Below are 23117 nucleotides of genomic sequence, written 5' to 3'. Positions count from 1 at the left end.
ATTATGATTTTAGAAGGACTTCATGTGTCCCTAAATGTAAGCAAGAATAGATAAAACGGCAAAACACCGTTCAGTAAACAGCAAGTCTAGAAAGAGTCAAAAAGATACATGCTCACTGATCATTTCATTAGTTCCTCATTAATATTTATCACAGTCAAGTTTTTGATAAGTACTGAGCAGAAAAGTGTGGCAATTATACAAGAACCTGGAAGTGCAGATAAACCACGATGCTGACTAAAAACAGGCCATTTAAGGTGAGCTTAAATCACCTGCAGTGCTACTGAAAGTACTGTCATTCTCTTATGAAGTTCGGGAGCCTAATTAGGCTAAGAATTCAACAAATTGTTTTTTTTAAAAGAAGTTTCTTCAGCACTACTAAGATAACTAGGACTTACCATTTTAAGAATATTTTCAAATATTCACTATTGCTCTTTATTTTTCTAGTTCTACATTTGAACAAAAATAACTTTTCCAAGAAAAAAAGTCCATTTAGGAAATGTAAGAGAAATCTTTTTGGCCAGTGTCCTGGACATTGTGTTTGACAGGAAATTGGTCTAGGACACAGCTGAGGAGCAGTCTCACCTCTGCACATTTATGGACAGTGTCAGGACCTACTCCACCATCAACCTCTATGTCCAAAGATGGGAACTGGGTCCTCAACCAGTGAACCTAGACATACACGAGAAAATAAGTGAATATGCAGGGGAAAAAAACAACCAGATAAATAAAATAGTCAATATAAGCTACTAAAATATAACTCTAAATGTCTCTACAATAACTTTACATTAAATCATTATTAAATATTACTGGGAAAAACTTTTTAATGTACTGAGCCAAAGTTTTATAAAAACAATCCTTGTTTTGTTTAGCAAATGGCATTCAATTTGTCATGGCTTTGCAGAGAATATACCTCATGAAATAAGACAAATACAAAAGCCTCAACATTCATGAAAACTTCCAAGAGATCTAAAGATTACAGAAATAATGGTCTTGATAAAAAACTCCAAGATGAAAATGAAATATCTTTTCTGATTTCCAAAATCTAAATCAATTACAGCATTTGTCATGCTGTATTACAATTATCGGCAGATATCCCCATCTCCACACTTTCAGAACAGGACATGTCTAAATATACGAGTGATTTAATACATGTCTACTGAATGGAATGAACATGTTGAATAAAAGCCTCACCCCAGAATCAAATACTTCTTTTACCTTTGGCATCATATCTTCCATGAATTTCTGCCCTCCAAACCCTGGTTCCACTGTCATAACCAAGGCCATATCTATCTGATTAGCCCATGGTGCCAAATACTCAACTGTAGTTCCTGGTTTGATGGCCAAGCCAACCTGTAACAGAGACAAATTTGCTAACTCATATGAACAATTATTTCCACATTATGTTATTACAGCAATATCAGGCCCAGATAGAAATACTCCATTCCAAGGAATACATAAAAAGAATATAACAATTCTTCAGATATTAATCTTAGTTTAAAAAAAAAAAAAAGGTTTCCAAAAGGTAGTAACTGTTAGAAAATATTAGTGGAATAAGGAAATCTTATCCAACAGACAAGTAATATTTAAACTAGGGCTTCACAGCTGAAAAACAGCTACATAACTCAGTCTTCTCTACCTATCAATTCCTGTCTTTTACCAAACTTTCAAACTCAGTGTGAAGGGTATCATCGACTTCTCACCTTCATCCCATTCTCCCGGATGTCTTTGATCAAAGCTCCTGGGTTCTCAGTAGCCTCAAGATGAAAGGTATATTGATTGGCTCCTGCTACAGCCATCGGCTTTACCCACTGTTCTGGTCTGGACACCATCATGTGCATGTCTAGAAAGAAAAGATGTACTTCTTAAATATTACTGAAATAAAAATGCGTGGCTCATATTATTGAAGCCAGCTTTAGTTTTTACTATTTCAGATACAAACTCTTAAGGCATCATGACAACTGTGATTTGAATACTATACTTCAATAGCCTTCCATTATTTGGAAGACAAGGTTTTGGTTAACTTATTTACAAAAAATATTTTCCACAGAAACCAAGGTTCTGTACATGAAAAATAATGACTAGAAATCAGGAAACCTAGTTCCATGTCCAGGAAATGCCACTCTAAAAATCTTAAGTCATATTACCTGTGCAGACTTGTTTCCTCATTTATAAAATAAGAAAGCTAAAATAGACTATTTCAAAGTTTCTTTCCATTTAATCTTTCAAGCAGTATTTACTGAATGCTTACTATGCACCAGTAATTATCCTAAGCCCCCGGGATATGGGAAAAAACAGATGAAATTCTCTGCTGTCATGGGGATTATTCTTAGTTCGGGAGCCAAATGATAAACAAAACAACCATATATGAGGCCAGAAGTTGATAAGGCCAGGGTGGCTGAGGCAGGGGGAAGCAGTGGGAAGAGTAGAGGAGATCAGAGAGGTACAGGATGAGAGAGACAGTACAGAGCCCTGCAGTCCATCAGGGTTCATTCCAAATGAGATAGGAAAAACACTGCAGGATTTTGAGTGAAGATGTGACAAGATCGACCTTATAAGCACTTTGGCTGCTGTGTTGAGAGAAGTCTGAAGGGGACGAGTGAAAGCAGGGAGACCAGTTACGAAGCTCTGGCAATAATCCAGGTGAGAAAGGATGGTCACAGCAACAGAAGATGGTGAGAAGTGGTGGGATTCTGGACATGTTGTGAAGGTAGAGCCAACAAGAGTTGCTGATGGATTAGATGTGGAGGGTGAGAGTCAGGACGATGCCAAGGATTTTGGCGCGAAGCCTGAGTAGCTGGAAGAACAGAGGGACCCTTAACTTAGAGGCAGAAGACTGCAGGAAGAGCAGCAGGCTTAGGGGAAAGATAGAGGGCTTAGTTTCAGACATGTTAGAAGTAATCTGATAATTTATTCTAATTCTAAAGCTTGACACATAATTATGCAAGGGGAACATGGGCATAGCCTTTTCAAGATCCTGACTTAAAATATAATAGCTTTTCATGAAGGAGGGCAGTTTAAAACAGGCTAAGCCAAGAAAAAACTCTGAAGACATGAGGGAAGAGTAAACACTCTTATGTTGGATAGATGGTGGGAGAGTTTTTTGTTTGTCTAGAGGAAGCACATTTCGGACACAGCCGAAATATACTAAAGAAAAGATATACTAAAGAAAAAAAACTCGAGTATTGCAGAACTCCAGTCAGACTATAAAATGTGATATCAGGAAAGAAAGTATACAGCTTGACTAATGAAGCCAAGATTAAAGTTTATATTTCTAAACTACCAAAACTAAATAGAATATAGTTTAATAGGTAAAACTTTGTTTTTAAAAAATGTACTCTATCTGGTATTTCATACCTTTGTCAATTCTTACTTTGGTTTGTAATTTCTAAGCATATTTTGTAGTATAAACAAGAAAAATTCATTCTAGTTTAAAATATCTAGTTGATTCATTCCTTAAGTTACCAGACTGTTAAGCCATCCCTATTCAATCTCTAGCATGCAGCAACCACCAGCCCTTGTTCAGTGAATCTGCCTAAAGTTAACACGTCAAGATCAGCAAATCTCAAATGTTCTAGTGTCAGACTCCCTTTACACTCACAAAACTTACTGAAGACCCCAAAAAACTTGTGTTGATATGGGTTATATTTATCAATATTTTTGTATTATAAATTAAAAGCATGATATCTATCTATATTAATTCATTTAATACTACTGCTAATAACAATAAACAATAATAAATCTATTACATGTAATGTAACAGTGGCCCTGTTTTACATTTTTGCAATTCTCTAATGTCTGGTTTAACAGAAGACACATGGATTATCATATCTTCTCAGCATTCCATAACTGCAATATGTTATTTTATATGAAGAAAAGGAGGAGAAAAGTACATGGAAAAGGAAAGAGTACTTGAGCGATAGCCCTTTCACAGATAAATGTGATGTTCTTTGATTCTGTAACAGAACCCCACCAGTGACGTTTTTTACAGGTTAGGTGCCATATGGAATCTGCAAACCCTATCAGTGAATTTTCATGCTCTGTTACATTACAACCCAGTGGTCCATCTTACACTTTGAATGGATCTTTTAATTATCAGTTCACTGAGTTATGCAGATTTTTTAAATGGTGACACATTTCATTACACATTATCCAAAAATCACATTTGCTAATATCACTAAAGATCTCATCAGAAAAGCTGTAAGTACTGGGAAGCTGAAAAGTTCAAGTTTTCCAAAATTATAATTTTCACTTGTAAACTCTAATTTTATCAGTGGCAACAGAAAGTTACAGGTTGTTTTCTTTGAAGTGACAGGCTCACTTAGTTTTAAATGTCAGCAGAACAGTCAAGTCGTGTTTTAACACCACAATTCATATGTCAGTTGCTCTTTCAGGTGAAAACGGTGCTCTACAGAAAGAGCAGCCAGTTTCATTTCATAATACAAACGACAGCAATCGTTTGAAAATCATCATACTCCAGTATGCAGCAGAAGTGCTTTATATGTGTTTTTCCCTTTTCACACAGAATATTAAAAAGACATGTATTCAAAGGTCAAGTTTCAATAAAATTAACAAATTGTACTGCTTCAGCAAAGACAATTACTGTGCAAGCACGGAAGTGAAGAGTATAATGATTACTCACACAGTACCCACTGCCTCAATTTGGGCTAAGGCACCAACAGGTTTACTCCCCATTGCTTTGGCAACATCAGTACAAAAAATGGCAGGGAATATCTTAGTATTATACAACAGCTTTAACCCCATGGACACCTGAAAGGTTTCTTCAGGACGGACCACTGATTGAGGGAACAGCAAGAAAAGACTTTTCCTTATCACAATATATCTGTAATTTCAACTCAATACTGAGATTAAAGTTATAAACTTTAGCAATTATATACACAATGTGTAATCTAGTTTCTAGAATATATTCATATATCAATAATCCAACAAGAAAGATCCAAGAATTAAACAAAGAAAAGGTGCTTTTTAATACAGGAAACAGAGGTCACAAAACCCAAACATTAAAGCACATGGAATAATTTCATCTTTACTTTAGACCCAATTCTAAAAAGTTTAAGTAGTAAATTTATCAGCAGACAACAAAATAAAAACAGGAAGAAAAAGCCGAGTATGCATGGTGATGACTCTAGGTTTGGTTAGAGGAGAGGCACTTGGTAGATCTGAAAAGTGTCACAAGGAACCCAAATAAAAGGTTATGAAAAGGAAAAATAATTGAAAAAAAAAATTCAAAAGAAGCCAAAACTGAGGACTCTGTGATGATGGTACAGTGGGGGCAAGCAATGCGAGAAACTTCACACACCTCTGATATTCTTGAGAATAACATTAATTTTCAGAGAGACCATGGCATCAGGTAGATGCTGATTAAAGAAGAAATTTATTTGCGAAAATGAATTTTGCACAATGTAATTTAAAATAAAAGTTTAGATAATCGGGATTATATTTCATTATTTGGAAAGTTTACTTTGGTGGAACATTTCGTCATGCACACAGATGAGGAGATAATATATTTTCTTTGGTGCACTCAAAGTAGAAGGATCCTACAGAAAGGTTCTGCCCAACAGAACTTCTGAGAACTTGAAATGTGATTAGTGTCCTTCATAAAGTTGATCCCAATATGCAAATGCAAAAAAAAAAATTATTTTTTTGTGAAAATCCAAGAGTCACATAAAAATACACTTTTAGAAAAACCTGTCAAATTTCTTTTGAACAAGAGAGTTGGCAAGTGAGGCATTACTTAATTTTACCAACAACAAATCATGTACCATAAGGATGAATCTATGTTCCATGTGAATTAACTTCCAGGTCACGGTCTCATTTTTTTTTCTTTATTAGAGAAGTTGTAGGCTTACAGAAAAATCAACTTTAAAATATGTAAAATACAGAGTTCCTGTATAATACCTTACTAATAACACCTTGCATTAATGTGGTACATTTGTTACAATCCCTGAAAGAACATTTTTATAACTATATGATTAACCGTAGTCCATCAATATCGTTCACTGTGTTGCACAGTCCTACGTATTTTTTCAAAAAATTTTATTCAAGTAACATGTATACAACCTAAATTTCCCCTTTTATCAACATTCGAATGTATAATTCAGTGTTATTAACTACCTTAACAATGTTGTGCTACTATCACCACCATCCATTACTAAAACTTCAAAATCAACCCAAATAGAAACTCTGTACAATTTAAGCATTAACTTCCCATTCTCTACCCCGCTCTGCCCCCTGGTAACCGATATTCTAGATTTTGACTCTATAAGTTTGCTTATTCTAATTATTTCAAATCAATAAGGACAAATATAATATTTGTCCTTTTGTGTCTGGCTTATTTCACTCAATGCGAGGTCTTCAAGGTTCATCCATGTTGTTGCAGTATCAGAACTTCATTCCATTTTAGGGCTGAATAAAACTCTATTGTATATATATATACACCCCTTTTATTTATTCATTCATCAGTTCATGAACACTTTGGTAGCTTCTCCCATATTTCGACAATTGTTAATAATGCTGCTATGAACATCAATGTACAAATAATACGTTTGAGTCCCTGTTTTCAAATCTTTGGGGTAGATACCTCATAGTGGCATCTCTGGGTCATAAAGTAATTCCATACTTAACTTTCTAAAGAACAAACAATCTTCCACAGTGGCTACACCATTTTACATATGCAATAGCAATAAATGTTCCTATTTTTTCACATCCTCTCCAACACTTGTAGTTTTCTGATTTGTTTTTTTTAATAGTAGCCATTCTAGTTGGTATGAAATGGTATCACAATATGGTTTTTATTTGCATATACCTAATAGCTAATGATGTTGAGCATCTCTTCATGTGCTTTTTGGCCATTTATGCATCTTCTTTTGAGAATTGTCTAATCAAGTCTTTTGCCCATTTTTAAAATGGGTTATTTCTCTTTTTATTGTTGAGCTGTAGAATTTCTTTACATATTCTGGATATTAAAAACCTGATTGGATATGTGGTTTACAAAAATTTCCTTCTATTGAGTGGGATGTCTTTTTACTTTCATAAGTGTGGTGGTTTGAAACTGCATGTATCCCAGGAAAATATGTCCTTAAAGTTAATCCATTTCTGTGGGTGTGGACCCACTGTAAGTAGGATCTTTTGAGAGGCTACTTCAGTTAAGATGTGACCCACCTCATTCAGGATGGGACTTAATCCACTTTCTGGAGTCCTTTATGAATGGGATGAACACACACAGAGAGAGAGAAGGCCATGGAAGCAAGAAGCTGAAAGAAATGAAACACGGAAGCAAAACTAGCAAATGCTGCCTTGTACCTTGCCATGTGGCACAGGAGTTGAGGACTGCCAGCAGCTGGTTTTGGGGAAGAAAGCATTGCTTTCATTGGTATGAAGTACCAATCTGTTCTGAGCAACCTAGCAAACTAAAACAGTGATAAAGTTCTTCGATGAGATCCCATTTATCTATTTTTTCTATTGATGCTTAGGCTTTGGGTGTACAGACTCAGAAACCATTGCTTCATATAAGGCCCTGAAGATGCTTCCCTAAGTTTTCTTTTAGGAGATATATAGTTATGATTCTTATGGGTCAATGACCCATTTTGAGTTGATTTATGTATATGGTGTAAGGTAGGAGTCCCCCATCATTCTTTTGCATGTGAACATCCAGTTTTCACAGCATCATTTGTTGAAGAGGTTATTCTTTCCCCACTAAATGGACTTGACACTCGTCAAAATTTAGTTGGCCAAATATACCACTCTCATCAACAGAAAGAATATCCAGACAGAAGATAAATAAGGAAACAAGAGAACTTGAATAATACAATAAATGAACTAGACCTAAAAGACATATACAGAACACTGCACCACAAAACAGCAGGACGTACATTCTTCTCAAGAGCACATGGATCATTTTGCAGGATAGGCCACATGTTGGGTCACAAAACAAGTCTCAACAAATTTAGAAAGACTGAAATTATTCAAAGCATCTTCTCTGACCACAGAGGAATGAAACTGGAAATCAACAGCAGGCAAAGAACTGCAACACCCACAAACACATGGGAGTTAAGTAACAGTCTCTTAAACAATCAAGGGGTTGAAGAAAAATCACTAGGACAATCAGTAAATATCTTCAGACACAAAAACAGGAACACAACACAATAAAACTTACGGGATGCAGCAAAAGCAGTATTTAGAAGGCAATTTATAGTCCTAAACACTTACATTAAAAATGAGGAAAGAGCTAAAACCAAAGATCTAACTGCACACTAGGAGGAACTAAAAAAACAACAGCAAATTAATCCCAAAGCAAGCAGAAGAAAGAAACAACAAAGATCAGAGCAGAAATAAATAAAATTGAGAATAAAAAAATAGAGAAGATTAACAAAACCAAAAGCTGGTTCTTTGAGATGATGAATAAAATCAACAAACCCTTAGCTAGACTGACAAAGAAAATGAGAGAAGACATAAATAAATAAAATCAGAAATGAGAGGTGGGACTTTACTACTGACCCCACAGAAATAAAAAGGATCATAAGAAGATTGTACGAACAACTGTGCGCCAACAAGTTAGCCAACATAAATGAAATGGACAAATTCCTAGAAACACACAAAAAAACTATGCTAAATCTCGAAGAAATAAAAGATCTCAAAAGACCAATTACAAGTAACGAGATTGAATCATTCATCAAAAGCCTCTCAACAAAGAAAAACCCTAGAGCCAGATGGTTGCACAGGTGTATTCTACAAAATATTCCAAGAAGAATTAAAAACAATACTGCTCAAACACTTCAAAGAATTGAAAAGAAAAGACCACTACTTATCCCTTTCTAGGAGGCCAACATTACCCTAATGCCAAAGCCAGATAAAGATACTACAAGGAAAGGAAATTAAAGACCAAGTTCTCTTATGAATATAGATGTAAAAATCCTCAACAAAATACTAGCAAACTGAATCCAAGAGCACAGTAAAAGAATTTCACACCATGATAAAGTGGGATTTATCCCAGGTATGCAAAAGTAGTTCAACATAAGAAAATCAATTAATGTAATACATAACATTAACAAAACGAAAGGTAAAAAAAGGCTATGATTGTCAAAATTGATGCAGAAAAGGAATTTAACAAAATCCAACATCCTTTCTTGATGAAAACCCTTAGAAAAATAGGAAACTTGCTCAACATAATAAAGGGCATATGAGAAAAACCCACAACTAACACACTCAATGGTGAATGACTGAAAACTTTCCCTCCAAGATCAGGAACAAGACAAGGATGCCCCCTGTACCACTGTTATTCAACACTGTACTGAAAGTTCCAGCCAGAGCAATTAGGCAAGAATAAGAAAAAAAGGTACCCAAATTGGAGAAAAGTAAAACCTTCACTATTTATCGATGACATGATCTATATAGAGAGACCCCAAAAATCTACCAAAAAGCTACTAGAGCAAATAAAGAAATTCAGCAAAGTGGCAGGGTACGATTAAAACAACTGATTTGGGTGATGAATGTACAACTGTGTGATGATACTGTGAACCAATGATTGTACACTTTTGGGACTGTATATGTGAATATACCTCAATTAAAAAAAAAATTCCAACAGCCTACTTTGTAGAAATGGAAAAGCCAGTCACTGAATTTATTTGGAAGGCTAAAGAGCCCCCCAAAAGCCAAAACCACCTTGAAAAAGAAAAATGATGTTGGAGGACTTAAAATTCCTGACTTTAAAACTTATTACAAAGCTACAGTGGTCAAAACTGCATGGTACTGGCACGAGGATAAATACATAGACCAATGGAATCTAATTGAGAGTTCAAAAATAGACCCTCACACCTAAGGCCAATTGTTTTTTGACAAGGCTGCCAAGTCCACTCAATTGGGAAAGGACAGTCTAAATCTTAAACAGATAGTGCTGAGAGAACTGGATATTCATATGCAAAGGAATGAAGGAGAACCCCTTTCTCACACCATATACAAAAATTAATTCAAAATAATCGAAGACTTAAAATATTAAGAATCAGGATTATAAAATTCCTAGAATAAAACATAGGGAAGTATCTTCAGGATCTTGTGTTAGGCAATGGTTTCTATAGACTTTACACCCAAAGCTCAAGCAACAAAAGAAAAAAACAGATAAATGGGACCTCATCAAAATTAAAAATTTGTGCATCAAAGGTTTTTATCATGAGAGTGAAAAGACAATTTACTCAATGGGAAAAATATTTGGAAAACACATTTCTGATAAGGGTTTAATATACCGAATACATAAAGAAATTCTACCGCTCAAAAATAAAAGACAAACAACCCATTTAAAAAATGGCAAAAGACTAGAACTGACATGTCTCCAAAGAAGATATACAAATAGCCAAAAAAACACATGAAAAGATGCTTGACATCACTAGCTATTAGGAAAATGCAAATCACAACCACAATGAGATACCATTTCACACCAACTAGAATGGCTACTATAAAAAAATAAAACAGAAAACTACAAGTGTTGGAGTGTGCCAGTTTGAATGCATTATGTCCCCCAAAACTCCCTTATCTTTGATGTAATCTTGTGTGGGCAGATGTATCAGTGTTGATTAGATTGTAATTCTTTGAGTGTTTCTGTGGAGATGCGTCCCACCCAACTGTGGGTGATGACTCTGATTGGATAATTTCCATGGAAGTGTTACCCCACCCATTCAGGGTGAGTCTAAATTAAATCACTGGAGCTATATAAATGAGCTGACAAACAGAAGGAATTCAGTGCAGCTGTGAGTGACATTCTAAAGAGGAGCTAGAGCCAAGAGGGACACTTTGAAGAATGCACAGAAGCTGAGAGAGTAGCTGCAGATGAGAGACAGTTTGAAAATGGCTGTTGAAAGCAGACTCCTGCTCCAGAGAAGCTAAGACAGGACAAACACCCCAAGAACAACTAAGGGTGACATTTTTGAGGAACTGTGGCCTAGAGAGGAACGTCCCGGGAGAAAGCCATTTTGAAACCAGAACTTGGAGCAGACGCCAGCCGTGTGCCTTCCCAGCTAAGAGAGATTTTCCAGACACCATTGGCCACCCCCCAGTGAAGGTACCCGATTGTTGATGCATTACCTTGGACATTTTATGGCCTTGAGACTGTAACTGTGTAACCAAATAAACCCCCTTTTATAAAAGCCAATCCATTTCTGGTGTTTTGCATTCTGGCAGCATTAGCAAACTAGAACAGAGAGGATGAGGAAAAATAGGAACATTCATTCACTACTGCTGGGAATGCAAAATGGTGGAACCACTGTGGAAGAGTTTGGCGGTTCCTCAGGAAGCTAAGTAAAACTGCCATATTATCCAGCAATTCTGTTACTAGATACGTAAAAAGAACTGAAAGCAGGACTGCAAACATGTATCTGTACACCAATGTTCATAGCAGCATTATTCACAATTACCAAAAGATGGAAGCAACCTAAGTGTACATGGTAAGTGTGATGAATGGATAAACAAAACATGGTATATACATACAATGGAGTATATTATACAGTCCTAAACAGGAAAGAAGCTCTTATACATACAAAAACATGGAGGAACCTTGAAAACATCATGTCGAGTGAAATAAACTAGACACAAAAAGAGAAACATTGCATGACCTCACCAAAAGGAAACAATTACAATAGGCAAACCCACAGAGCAAGAATCTATATAATTATAGGTTACTAGGGGCTGGGATGGGGGTAGGGAATGGGGAGTTAATGCTTAAATTATACAGAATTTCAATTGGGTTAATGGTAAAATTTTGGCAATGGATGGTGGTGATGGTAGCACAACACTGTGAAAGTAATTAACAGCACTGAATTTTATATGTGAATGTGGTCAAAAGAAGAAATCTTAGTTTGTATGTTACTAGAATAAAAATCCTACAAGCACAGAACTGTACAACACAGTAAGCCCTCATGTAAGCAAGGGACTATCGTTAATAGCACAATTTTTAAAAACATTCTTTCATGACTTGTAACAAATATACCACACTAATGCAAGGTGTCAATAATAGGGTGGTATATAGGAACCCTCTACTTTACATATTTTATGCATGATTTTTCTGTAAACCTGTAACTTCTCTTTTAAAAAAATCAGTATACCATAATTGTGAGGGTTTATTTATGAACTCTCAGTTCTATTCCATTGGTCTATATGTCTGTCCTTGTGCCAGTACCATGCTGTTTTGATTACTCTGGCATTACATTTTAAGATTAGGAATTTTGAGTTATCCAACTTCATTCTTCTTTTTCAAGAAGGCTTTGGTTATTTGAGGCCCCTTACCCTTTCATACAAATTTGATGATTGGTTTTTCCATTTCAGCAAAGACTGCTGGAATTTTCATTAGTATTACATTGAATCTATAAATCACTTTGGGTGGAACTGACATCATAATATTTAGTCTTCTAATCCATGAACATGTAATGTTTCCATCTATTTAGGTCTTTTTCATTTCTTTTAGCTAAGGTAGTTTTCTGGGAAAAATTCCTTTACGTACGTGGTTAGATTTATTTCTGGAAATTTGATTCTTTTCGACGCTACTGTGAATGAAACTTTTTCTTGATTTCATCTTCAGATTGTTCCTTACTAGTATATAGAAACACTACTGATTTTTGCCATTTTGTTTAGTTCATTTGTTAGTTCCAGTAGCTCTGTTGTGAATTTTTCAGGATTTTCTGTATATAGGATCATGCCATCTGTAAAAAGTGAAATTTTTCTTCTTCCTTTTCAGTTTGGATGCCTTTTATTTTTCTTTCCTAATTGTTCTGGCTAAAACTTCCAGTACAACGTTGAGTAAGAATGATGACAGTGGACATCCTTGTCTTGCTCCTGACTTTAGGGGGAAGCTTTCAGTCTTTTTACCATTGGGTATGATGTTGGTTGTGGGGTTTTCATATATGCCCCATTATCATGTTGAGGAAGTTTCCTTTTATTCCTAGTTTCCAAATGTTTTTCTTTTTTGTTTTTTTGTTTGTTTTCTTTTTTATCAAGAAGGTATGCCGGATTTTGTCAAATGCTTCTTCTGTGTTAATTGAGATAATGTGCATTTTTTTTCTCTTTTATTCTGTTAATGTGCTGTACTTGATTTATTGATTTTCTTATGTTGAATCATACTTGCATACCTGGTTTGAATCCCACTTGATCATGACGTATCTAATGATTTTGATGGGTTGCTGAGTTCAGTTCACTAGAATTTTGTTGAGGATTTTTGCATCTATATTCATAAGGAATACTGGTTTGCAGTTTGCTTTACCTCTGTTCTCATTCGCTCGCTTTGGTATGAGGGTGATGTGGGCATCTTAGAATGAATTCAGGAGTCTTCCCGCCTCTTTAATTTTTTTGGAAGTCTGAGCAGGATAATTGTTAATTCTTTTAACTAATTGGAAAAATTATCTGTGAAATCATCTGGTCCTGGGCTTTTGGGAAGTTTCGATTACTGAATCAATCTCTTTACTAGTTATTGTTTGTTGATACCTTCTATTTCTTCTTGAGTGTAGGTAGTGTGAGTGTTTCTAGGAATCTACTAAGTTATCCAATTTGTTGGCATACAGCTCTTCACAGTATCCTCTTATAGATCTTATTTCAGTGGTAATAATGTCCCTGTCTTCATTTCTGATTTTGGCTGTGTCCTCTCTCCATTTTTGTGAGTCTAGATAAAGGTTTGTTTATTTTACTGATCTTTTCAAAATATCAATTTATGGTTTTGTTGATTCTATTTTTTTTTTTAATTTTCTATCTCATATCCACTCTAACCTTTGTTATTTCCTTCCTTCTGCTCCCTTGGCCTTTATTTTGTTCTTCTTCTCCTAGATGCTCTGATTTTGAGGAAAAGACTCTGATTTGAGATATTTTTTCTTTTCAATGTAAGCATTTACAAGTATAAATTTCCCTCTCAGCTTTGCCTTTGCTGCATCCCATAAGTTTTAGTATGTTGTGTTTTCATTTCATTTGCCTCAAGATATTTACGAATTTCCATTGTTATTTCTAGTTTGACCCAAAGGTTATTTAAGAGCACATTGTTCAATTTCCATATATTTGTGAATTTTCTAATTCCTCCTATGTTACTGATCTCTACCTTCATTCCATTGTGGTTGGAAAAGACACACTGTATGATTTCAATATTTTTAAATTTACTGACACTTGTTTTGTGACCTAACATATAGTTTTATCCTGGAGAGTGATCCATGCGCACTAGAGAAGAATGTGAATTCTGCTGCTGTTCAGTAGTGTTCTATGTCTGTATCTGTTACACCTAGCTGGTTTAGAGTATCATGCAACTCTTCTATTTTCATACTGATCTTTTGTTTAGATGTTCTATCCATTATTGAAAGTGGTAGACTGAAATCGTTTACTATTAATGTAGAATTGTCTATTTCTCCCTTCAAATCCGTCAGTATTTTCCTTCATTTATTTTGGAGCTTTGCTGTTAAATGCATATATATTTAAAATTGTCATATTTTCTTGCTGAATCGATAACTTTATCAGTATATAGTGACACTCTTTGTCCCTCATTAACAGTTTTTGACTTAAAGTCTATTTTATCCGGTATTAGCACAGCTACCCTAGTTCTCTTCCTTACTACAGTGGTATCTCGGTACTCGTCATTAACTGGTTCCAGGAGGTACAACAAGTACCAAAAATGATGAGTACCAAACAAATTTTTCCCATAAGGGATAATGTAAATAAATTTAATATGTTCCCAAACCAAAGACAATGCATATTTTAAAGGCAATATGTAAAAAGATATAGCTGTATATCATTACTTTACATGAGAAATAAACCTAAAAATTATTAAATACTTAAATAAAAACTTTACTTTACCTGTACTGAGAAGAGTCCATGGCCTAATGGGATGGTGGGAGGAGAGTGGTGATGAGGAGAGGTTATATGGAGTGTTGCTTGGAAGGAGAGTCCCCCTCCAATAGAAATCTGGCACTTGCAATTCAGATGTTCTTTTTCTGCCTTTTTTCAAACTTGCACCACAGGCTATAACACTCTTTGCTATCTTCCTAAAACTTTTCCAATAAGTACTATTTCTGTCTTCTTTTCAGAATTCCTCAAAAACGTGACATTCCTCGGTCATTCAATAAATTCACATTTCTGCTTGTCAGGGCTTTATCTGGATGGCACGTTTCCACAAAGTTTTGAACTTCTGCCCATTCTGCACACATTTCTTTTATCAAGGAACTGGGGACCCCCCCCCTTATCTCCTCTTCACATGAAGAAATCTCTTCAGCCACATCTTATTGCTGCTCCTTCTGTAGTTCCTTCAGCTCCTTAGTGCTGAGCTCTTCACGATGTTCCTCCACTAACTCAACATCAGCCCTTTTTATTGCTTCTTTATTCTTAATGATGATGGAAACCATTGTTTCAGGCATACCGTATTCCCTAGCAAGATCAGTAATGCGAATATCACTCTCATATTTGCCTATTATTCCTTTTGTTGCTTAATGGTGGTGTGAAGTAACTTCCTTTTATGCTCAGCGCTCTCACTGCTCATTTTCTTAGGACCCATGATGAGAAAAACGAGCACAAAAATACATACAAAAAATGACCATAGAAGCTAAGATAAGACCACAAGGTAATGTGCACAGAGCAAGAGCTACTGTGTGACTAACACATGATCCTTTGTTTCAGCTGGAAAGGGTAGTGAGTCACAAGGCAACTGACACTTGTGCGTCAAGTACCAAACAAATGACGGGTTACTGGGACAACATTTTCGTGTCAAAATGCGTCAACTACCAGATTTGATGAATTTCAAAGCAATCGAGTACTGAGGTACCACTGTACTTGCATGGTATATTTTTTTCCTTCCTTTCACTTTAAACCTACTGCTGACTATGAATTTAAGGTGAGTCTATTGTAAGGAGCATATAGTTGGGTCATGCTATTTTTTAGCTATTTTACCAATCTCTCCCTTTTGACTGGAGAATTTAATCCATTTACATTTAAGGTACCTACTGATAATGCAGGAATTACTTCTATCATCTTGTGTTTATAAGTCTTATAACTTTTATAACCCTCAATTTTTCCATGAATGCTTACTTCAAAATTTATTTGATTTTTGTATTGTAGCATTTTGAGACTCTTCTCAATTTTTTTCTAAATATATTCTTCATGTACCTTCTTTGTGATTACCATGGGGTTAAAATTTAACAGTCTAAATCTGTAACAAGAATATTTGATTTGATACCAACTTATTTTCCATAACATATGCAGACACTGTTCCTATACTCCTCTGCCCCCACTTTTTTTGCAACTGTTACAAATTATACCTTTGTACATTGTATGACTAAAACTATCAACTTATACTTTTTATGCATTTGCATTTTAGTACCTATAGGAAGCAAGAAATAGAATTACATAACAAACAATATAATAGCACTTGGTATTTATAATTACCCATATGGTTTCCTTTAGTGGAGGTCTTTATTTCTTTATGCTGGTTTAAGCCACTGTCTAATGTCTTTTCCTTTCATTCTGAAGAACTTCTGTTGGCTCCTCTCAGCTTCTGTTTAGGGAATGTCTTAATATCTCCTTCATTTTTGAAACAAAGGGTCTCCAGATATAAAACTCTTGGTTGACAGTGATTTTCTTTTAGCACTTTAAATATTTTATACCACTGCCTTATCACCTCCATGGTTTCTGATGAGAAACTTGTACTTAATTTATTGGGATTCCTTTGTACGTAACTCATTGTCCTCAGAGCAGAGCCCCCAGCTATCTGAAGTAGCTGATCAAAGTTAGAGACCTGGGATCAGAGCATTCATCTTTGGAGTTTGGAAGACTAGTTCTTTATATCCCACCCTGATACCAGCAAGCTGACCCAGGAGCCCGAGCTCCAGTGCCCACTGCTACAGGCCATGAGACTGGGGTAAGGAGGATGGTAGCCACTGCACAGAGGGTGAAACTCACTGGTCCTTACTGCAATTTATCAGCCTCTTTCTTCCACTCCTCCCTGGTTGCTGCACAGTGTTTCCTGGACTCCAGAGTTTCAAAGTGGTTGATTCAGAAAATTCTTGCCAGGTCAATAATTGTTTTGGTAGAGGGACTGATTCTTGGAACTTCCTACTCCACTATCTTCCCACAATAGCTCAGTGGATTATCTCAACATCTTAATTCATGTCATCCTATGACATGGGATTGGAACATATGAAGGCTCCAACTACAGAAAGCCCTAAACCCCACCTGAATTAATAAAAATTGCTTCTAGATCATAAATCAATCAACTGATTCATAAATTTGCTTAAACAACTATACTGAGCCACAACCATATGCCTATGGTTAGTTCTAGGAAAACCACAGTAAACAGGTGGATTAAATCCCTGCCTTCAGGAAGTTTACAGTTTGATAAAAGTAATTTCTGATTGAAGGAAGTCCTAAGATCAACAAGGTGATATAATACCCTAGATAAAGATTAATTTAGGATAAGGTACTTAGTGAAGAGCAAAGAGATTAGCAAGGGTGAAGGCCCTGAGGCAAGAAAGAGCTTTCTTGGCTTGCTAAACAGGGAACAGGCCAATGAAGCCTGGAAGTTAAGTTGGAAGTTAAGACATCAACCATCCATTTTTCCGTTACTTGCATGACACATCCACTTCAAATGGTGTTAACACCGACTTACCAAAGAAAGGGTCCTGGCCTAGCTGCTTTCGGAGGCTTTCTACCACAGGGTGACCAAAGGTGATGTTGGGAACAAAATGCCTACAAGACAAATAAAACCTTACTCTGAAAATATTTTCAATTCAGTTTTTGTATTTCTTTCAGTATGTATTCATTGTCTGGGGTTGCAATATTTTTCAATTTAATAAATAGTAATATCAGTATTAAACAACAGTAAAAATGCCTGGATAATTTTAATTTCACAAAGTACTATTTCCTTGATTTTTCAACAAATCATAATACCACATACATGTACATAATTATAATTCACAAAACATGACAGTTAGAAATGGAAAGATGACAAAAATCAAAATCCCAAAAGCTGTATGACTTGCCCAAGTCACATACTAGTTAGTAAGTTCTTGACTGATGCAGGGATCCCAAATTCTAGCATGTCACAGGCTGCCTGTGGCTATTTCTAATCCGCCTGTATAACAGGGGAATTTATTTAAAATGAAATATCATCAGTAATGAAACTTGATGTGGTTAATATCAGTAATAACCACCTTTTACTGAGTGTTTACTACATGCCAGGCATTTAATCTTCACAACAGCCTTGAGATAGACACTTTCATTATCCTCATTCGATGAGCAGAGGCTAACTTGCTTGAGCCACCCAGTTAACAATTTTTGGAAGCAGGATTCAAATTAGGTGTTCCTGATATCAAACCCAAAATGTTAACCTACTCCACCTAATCCTTTCCTTCTATCACTACCACAATTAAATATTTAACAAAACCATGCAAGTGCCATGCTAGGTACTTCTGAGAGTAGTCTTTTATAAAAAAAAAAAATTGGCTAGAGTTGCTCCTGTACCCAGAAGAGCCTACAATCTCATTGATGAGTGATGGGAGAGATGGCTAATTCACCAGAGTTGATGGGAAGCAGACTGAGCCAAGGACATTTCCCAACACTCTTTACATCCAAGGTGGCCCATGTGGCAAGTTCTCACCAATAGATAGTAAATTTAAGTCATGTGTGCCATCACAGAGCCCAGAAGGTTAAGTAATACTCTTTTTCCACTCTCATCTTAGCCTTCTGCCAATAAAGAAGCCCTTAAGGAATGGCAGAGCCAAAGTACAGAACTAGATTATGTCCCTGAATTACTGAATAGAACATTCCACTGAGCTGCTGTGTGAATGAGAAATAAACATTATACACTGAAATCTGGGCTTTATTTGTTAAAACAGCTGTTATTATCCTACAAGAGGATTAAAGAAAAGCTAAACAACAAGTAGGCCGTAGGTGATTACAGGTAAAACAGTTCCAGACAAGTATTTTAGCACTTTAGAAGAGGGAAGATCATGAGATTTACAAAACAAGTAGAATTTGTATGATAGAAAGATGAGAAAAGAAAGCAAAGGCCCAAGAGCAGAAATAAGCAAGTTATGTTCAAGGAAGCAGGGGGAAGGGGGTGATGTTGACCAGCCTGGGAGTTTGCATCACACTAAGGGTCTCAAATGCCAGGCTAAACTGTTTCAGCTTTATCCTGTGGTTAACACAGAGTGAGATATTAAAACAAAAAGCAACATGATGCAAAAAATAAAGTAGGAAGATGTATTTGTCAATTAATTGGAAAAAGGAAGGTAAGAGGTGTTAGTAACTGGCAATGGAACAATAAGGATAGAAACAGGAGAGGCAAGACTGACAGGATTTGTTACCTGATTAGGTGAGGATTACAGAGAGAGAGAGATGTAAATCACGATTAAGGTCTTAAACTTAGGTTACCACCAGAAAGAGTGTTCATTAAAACTAAAACTTATACATGGGCCAGCTACCTCTCTAAACACTTTCTACCTAACTTATTAAATCCTCACAACTCTTTGAAGGTACTATTATCTGTATTTTACGGATGAGGCAAAGAGACCCAAAGTCACACAAGTAGTAAGTGCCAGAGTCAGGAGTTAAATGCAGTCAGTCTAGCTTTAAAGTCCAGGCTCTTAACTACTAGGCTCATCTGCCCCTACACTAATGACTAACAGAAAGAGCAAGTCCAGCTGGAGGAAAAGACTTGAAAGAAGTCAGTATTCAGGATACGTCTGAGAAGGACAGGTAAAGGAGATGAATGCAGACACTTTCATTATCATTTTGATCCTTGAAGGCTGGGTTTCTAGGATTTAGGAAACTGTTCTATGGTACACCTGAGAGCACTGATTTTCAAAATAATGGAAGAGACCTTTGTATTTACTTAGAATTTGGAATAAGGGTCAGATCAGCAGGCAGTGAGACCTACTGAGTATCAGAATTGGAACTTGGATTTCAACTTGGAATTGAAAGATCTGGATTTCATTTACTATTCCTTTAATTCGCTGCATCATGATCTTTGGTTTTGTTCGCTACCTTAGGTTTCATACAGCATGAAAATAAAAACATAGTAACTGTATCTTGAGAAAATACGAAAATACAGCAAATGTACTTTTACCTCATTGGGAAACAGCATAGAATCTGAAACTATTGACTCCCAAAATGCGTGACTAATTGTGCTACTGAAAAGTAATTTCACGTTCTAGATTCACAGTTTCCCAAGTACACTGGGAGAACAAACCAATATTCTCAGAAGAAACCAAAGGCTTAATGCTAAGCCATAATTTAAAAAGCTAGAAATCCAAGCATGAAATCAGGGTTGTTTGGGATACCCTGACTTCATGCTTGGATTTCTAGCTTTTTTAATCAAAAAAAAAAAAAAAAAAGGATTTCTAGGCTCTGCTCCATCCTGACTCCAAAGGGCGACCTGGGAATCTCATTTTTAAAGATGTGCCCCCAAGGAGTTCTCATCAGACTAGTTTGGAAAACACTATATTTCATGCTAATGAAAGGGAATTTCATCAAAGAAGACTTATGTGTGTTTTTTTGTTTTGTTTTGTTTTAATTTAAAGTGCTTTTTTGAGTAAAGGCTGCAAAAAATAAAATGTAATTTTAAAAAACGTGTGCCTCTTTTTCAGGATACTCATTAGGATTATAGTTGCTTCTAATACAGGGATGCAGCTCTCTTATTTCTCTTCATGTTCCATCATTAACCCTAAGCTTTGTTCATAATGTACTATAATGCAATCTGTTTCAGGCAGATAAAACCCTCATCAGATCTCTCAATAAGGCAAAGACAGTAAGAGGGAGATAACGTTGGTAAATAATGTAATAAGACCGTAACCAGAAAACAATCTTCTGTGAATCAAAAACCACAAACTCATATTCCTATAGAGATCAGCAGATAACATGGAGGAGCAAAGAGGGCAGGGGGAAAGAGGACATATGAAGACTACATGGCCCGGCCAGAGGTGGCTGTTGTTCGGTTCCAGCCTATTGGGGCCTTATGAGACTGTGGGCCAAATACTGCCAAATCTTTGGATTTTTTTCAAAAAAAGCCATATATCCAGCAATTAATGGGAAATCTCCCCAATTTTAAATCCTGGCAACTATTTTAGAAACTGCTTTTTTTGCTCTCTTCCCAAGCTTAGGACCAATGCATTCCAGTCACGGTCCTATTATGACACATTAATGTGTTTTCTTCTTTTCCAGAGAGTCCATTAGCCCTTTATTTCAAATATCCAACCATACTGGTATCCCTAAGCCAACCCCACCCCAGTGTTCCACAAATTAAGACGACTTCCTTTCTACAATGGTCTACTATGTGGTGGAGTTCCTGACTGTCAGGATGAAGAAATTCTCACGAGAGAAATTTGGGGATTTGGGGGAGAACAAGAAAACAATGCACACACAGCCAAACTACATTTAATGCTGAATGAGATATTTAAAAGGGACCAGGAGAAAGAGAAGCATGGAGAGAAGGTTAGTTGTGGTTGGCCACCTCTGGAAAGAAGTTCACAGCCCTTGCTTTCATCCCCTTGGCCTAGCAGACACTGCAGCACACTGCTTAAGAACACTGGCATCATCTCAGCCAGGTTCTGCTTCTTCTGGGGGTACATCAGGAAGGGAAGGAAACCCCCTAAAGTGGTTTCATCCTTTGTAAAAAGGGAATTAAAATAGGTCTTACATCAAAAAGTTGTGAGGATTAAAAGGTAAAGAGTTTTTAAATTGGGTACGCAGAATTTAGTTTTTCCAAGCTAAGAATGTTTCCTGGCAAAGGGGGGAGGAAAATTAATAAAATACAAATATTTTACCTTAATAAACTCAGGGTCTGCCATAAGACTGGGAGGGGGCAAAAAAGATTTCTTGAGATCCCTCCCATTATGATAAATTACTAACAGGTATCAAGTCATTCACTCATCCATTCAACCAAGTATAATCTTGTCCAGTTGACTTTACCTGCAGAGAATACAAAGGTAAGCAAAGGAGTCAGACCTTGCTTTTAAGGAGCATACAGTGTAGCATGCGATATGAAATAAATAAAAATAAAAGCATAAATTATTAGTTGCTCTTTGAGGACAGAGAATGTCTTATTCTCTGTAAATTAAGTGCCTACAGAGGCATTTAATTTCAGAGACAACACAAGCTGTTCCACTGCTTTCAATCCTGGTTCCACCATTTTCCAGCTGTGAGCTCATGGGCAGGTGATTTAATTTCTGTGCCTGATTCCTCATTGTCACATGCTTGTGGTAATAACAGTACCAATCTTATGAGGTTGTATGAGCTACTTCATGAAAAGCACTAGAAGAGAAATATATAAGGCTCATAAATATTAGTTACTCTTGTCATCATTAGTACTCCTGATTGGTGCACTAAAACAAATTGTTTTCCCTATCCATTCACTTACTTGACACATAGTATAAGATTTAATTAAAACCAAATTGCTTTCTGTGCTGAAAGGACTATAGATGTATACAGGTAGTCTATTTTCCCGAGACCCCAAGGTATTTTCTGACATTCAAATGTACCTACTTGTCCCTAAGGTACACTGTATTACCTGTGGAAGCATAGGGCTTTCAAACACAGGTGTCCAAAAAAGCAGCTAAGCAGAATTACATACAAGAGCAAACTAAAAATCAACCTTTTGTGAGGGTAATATTTACTAGCCTTCTCACACACTTAGTCTATAATTCTTAGTATTCTAAGGTCAAGATTTCACCATTGTCATTTAGGCAGACTGATAAGGACATCAGGTGGAATGCGAAAGTGAAACAAAAGATTTAACCAGAGAAAACAAAGGAAGGCAAAACTTTTTTATAGAAGTGCAAATAACATTAAAAATGGGAAGTAACTGATATTTTGTAAATAGCACCAATTTGCAAATGTGAATGAGAGCACATAGAGATTTTTACCTAACTTAAATTACATTTTATTTTATTTTAGACCAATTCAAGGCATTTATGATTTTGTGGCCAGTTATCAATGGGCCTGACAACTATTTGGCAAACTCAAAATTGCAAGTTCTAACTGTCACAATCTTGTGTAATCTTGAGAGTCTTATTTTCCCTAGGTTTGTTTCCTCTTTTTCAACCAACTCAAATAATTACTGTCATCCTGATTCCAAACAATATTGCTAATTATGTGCTGTA

At 36.1% G+C, this 23117-nt stretch overlaps 1 protein-coding gene across 9 annotated transcripts in view; it reads right to left on the bottom strand.

Moving 5' to 3' along the window:
• Positions 1-23117, bottom strand: part of RPE (ribulose-5-phosphate-3-epimerase) — a 34018-nt gene that overhangs the window by 10004 nt on the left and 897 nt on the right. For 6 of the 9 annotated variants that reach the window (XR_005218918.1, XM_037850290.1, XM_037850298.1 and 3 more), the window contains 4 exons: positions 17627-17706; positions 1701-1840; positions 1216-1350; positions 583-669 (listed from right to left, as the gene is read on the bottom strand). Coding sequence is in view for 8 of the 9 variants with exons in the window: in XM_037850290.1 (XP_037706218.1) it covers positions 583-669; positions 1216-1350; positions 1701-1840; positions 17627-17706 (442 nt within the window). In the remaining variant the exon portion in view is untranslated. Of the gene's footprint in view, positions 1-582; positions 670-1215; positions 1351-1700; positions 1841-17626; positions 17707-21782; positions 23115-23117 lie in introns of those variants that run through there. The other 3 variants (XM_037850292.1, XM_037850293.1, XM_037850294.1) reach the window with 2 other exon arrangements.

The sequence above is a fragment of the Choloepus didactylus genome, chromosome 9 (assembly GCF_015220235.1).
Source record: "Choloepus didactylus isolate mChoDid1 chromosome 9, mChoDid1.pri, whole genome shotgun sequence".
In the NCBI taxonomy this organism is placed as follows: Eukaryota; Metazoa; Chordata; class Mammalia; order Pilosa; family Megalonychidae; genus Choloepus; species Choloepus didactylus.
The sequence above is the reverse complement of the archived record's forward strand: the minus strand, read 5'-3'. Positions and strand labels throughout refer to the sequence as shown.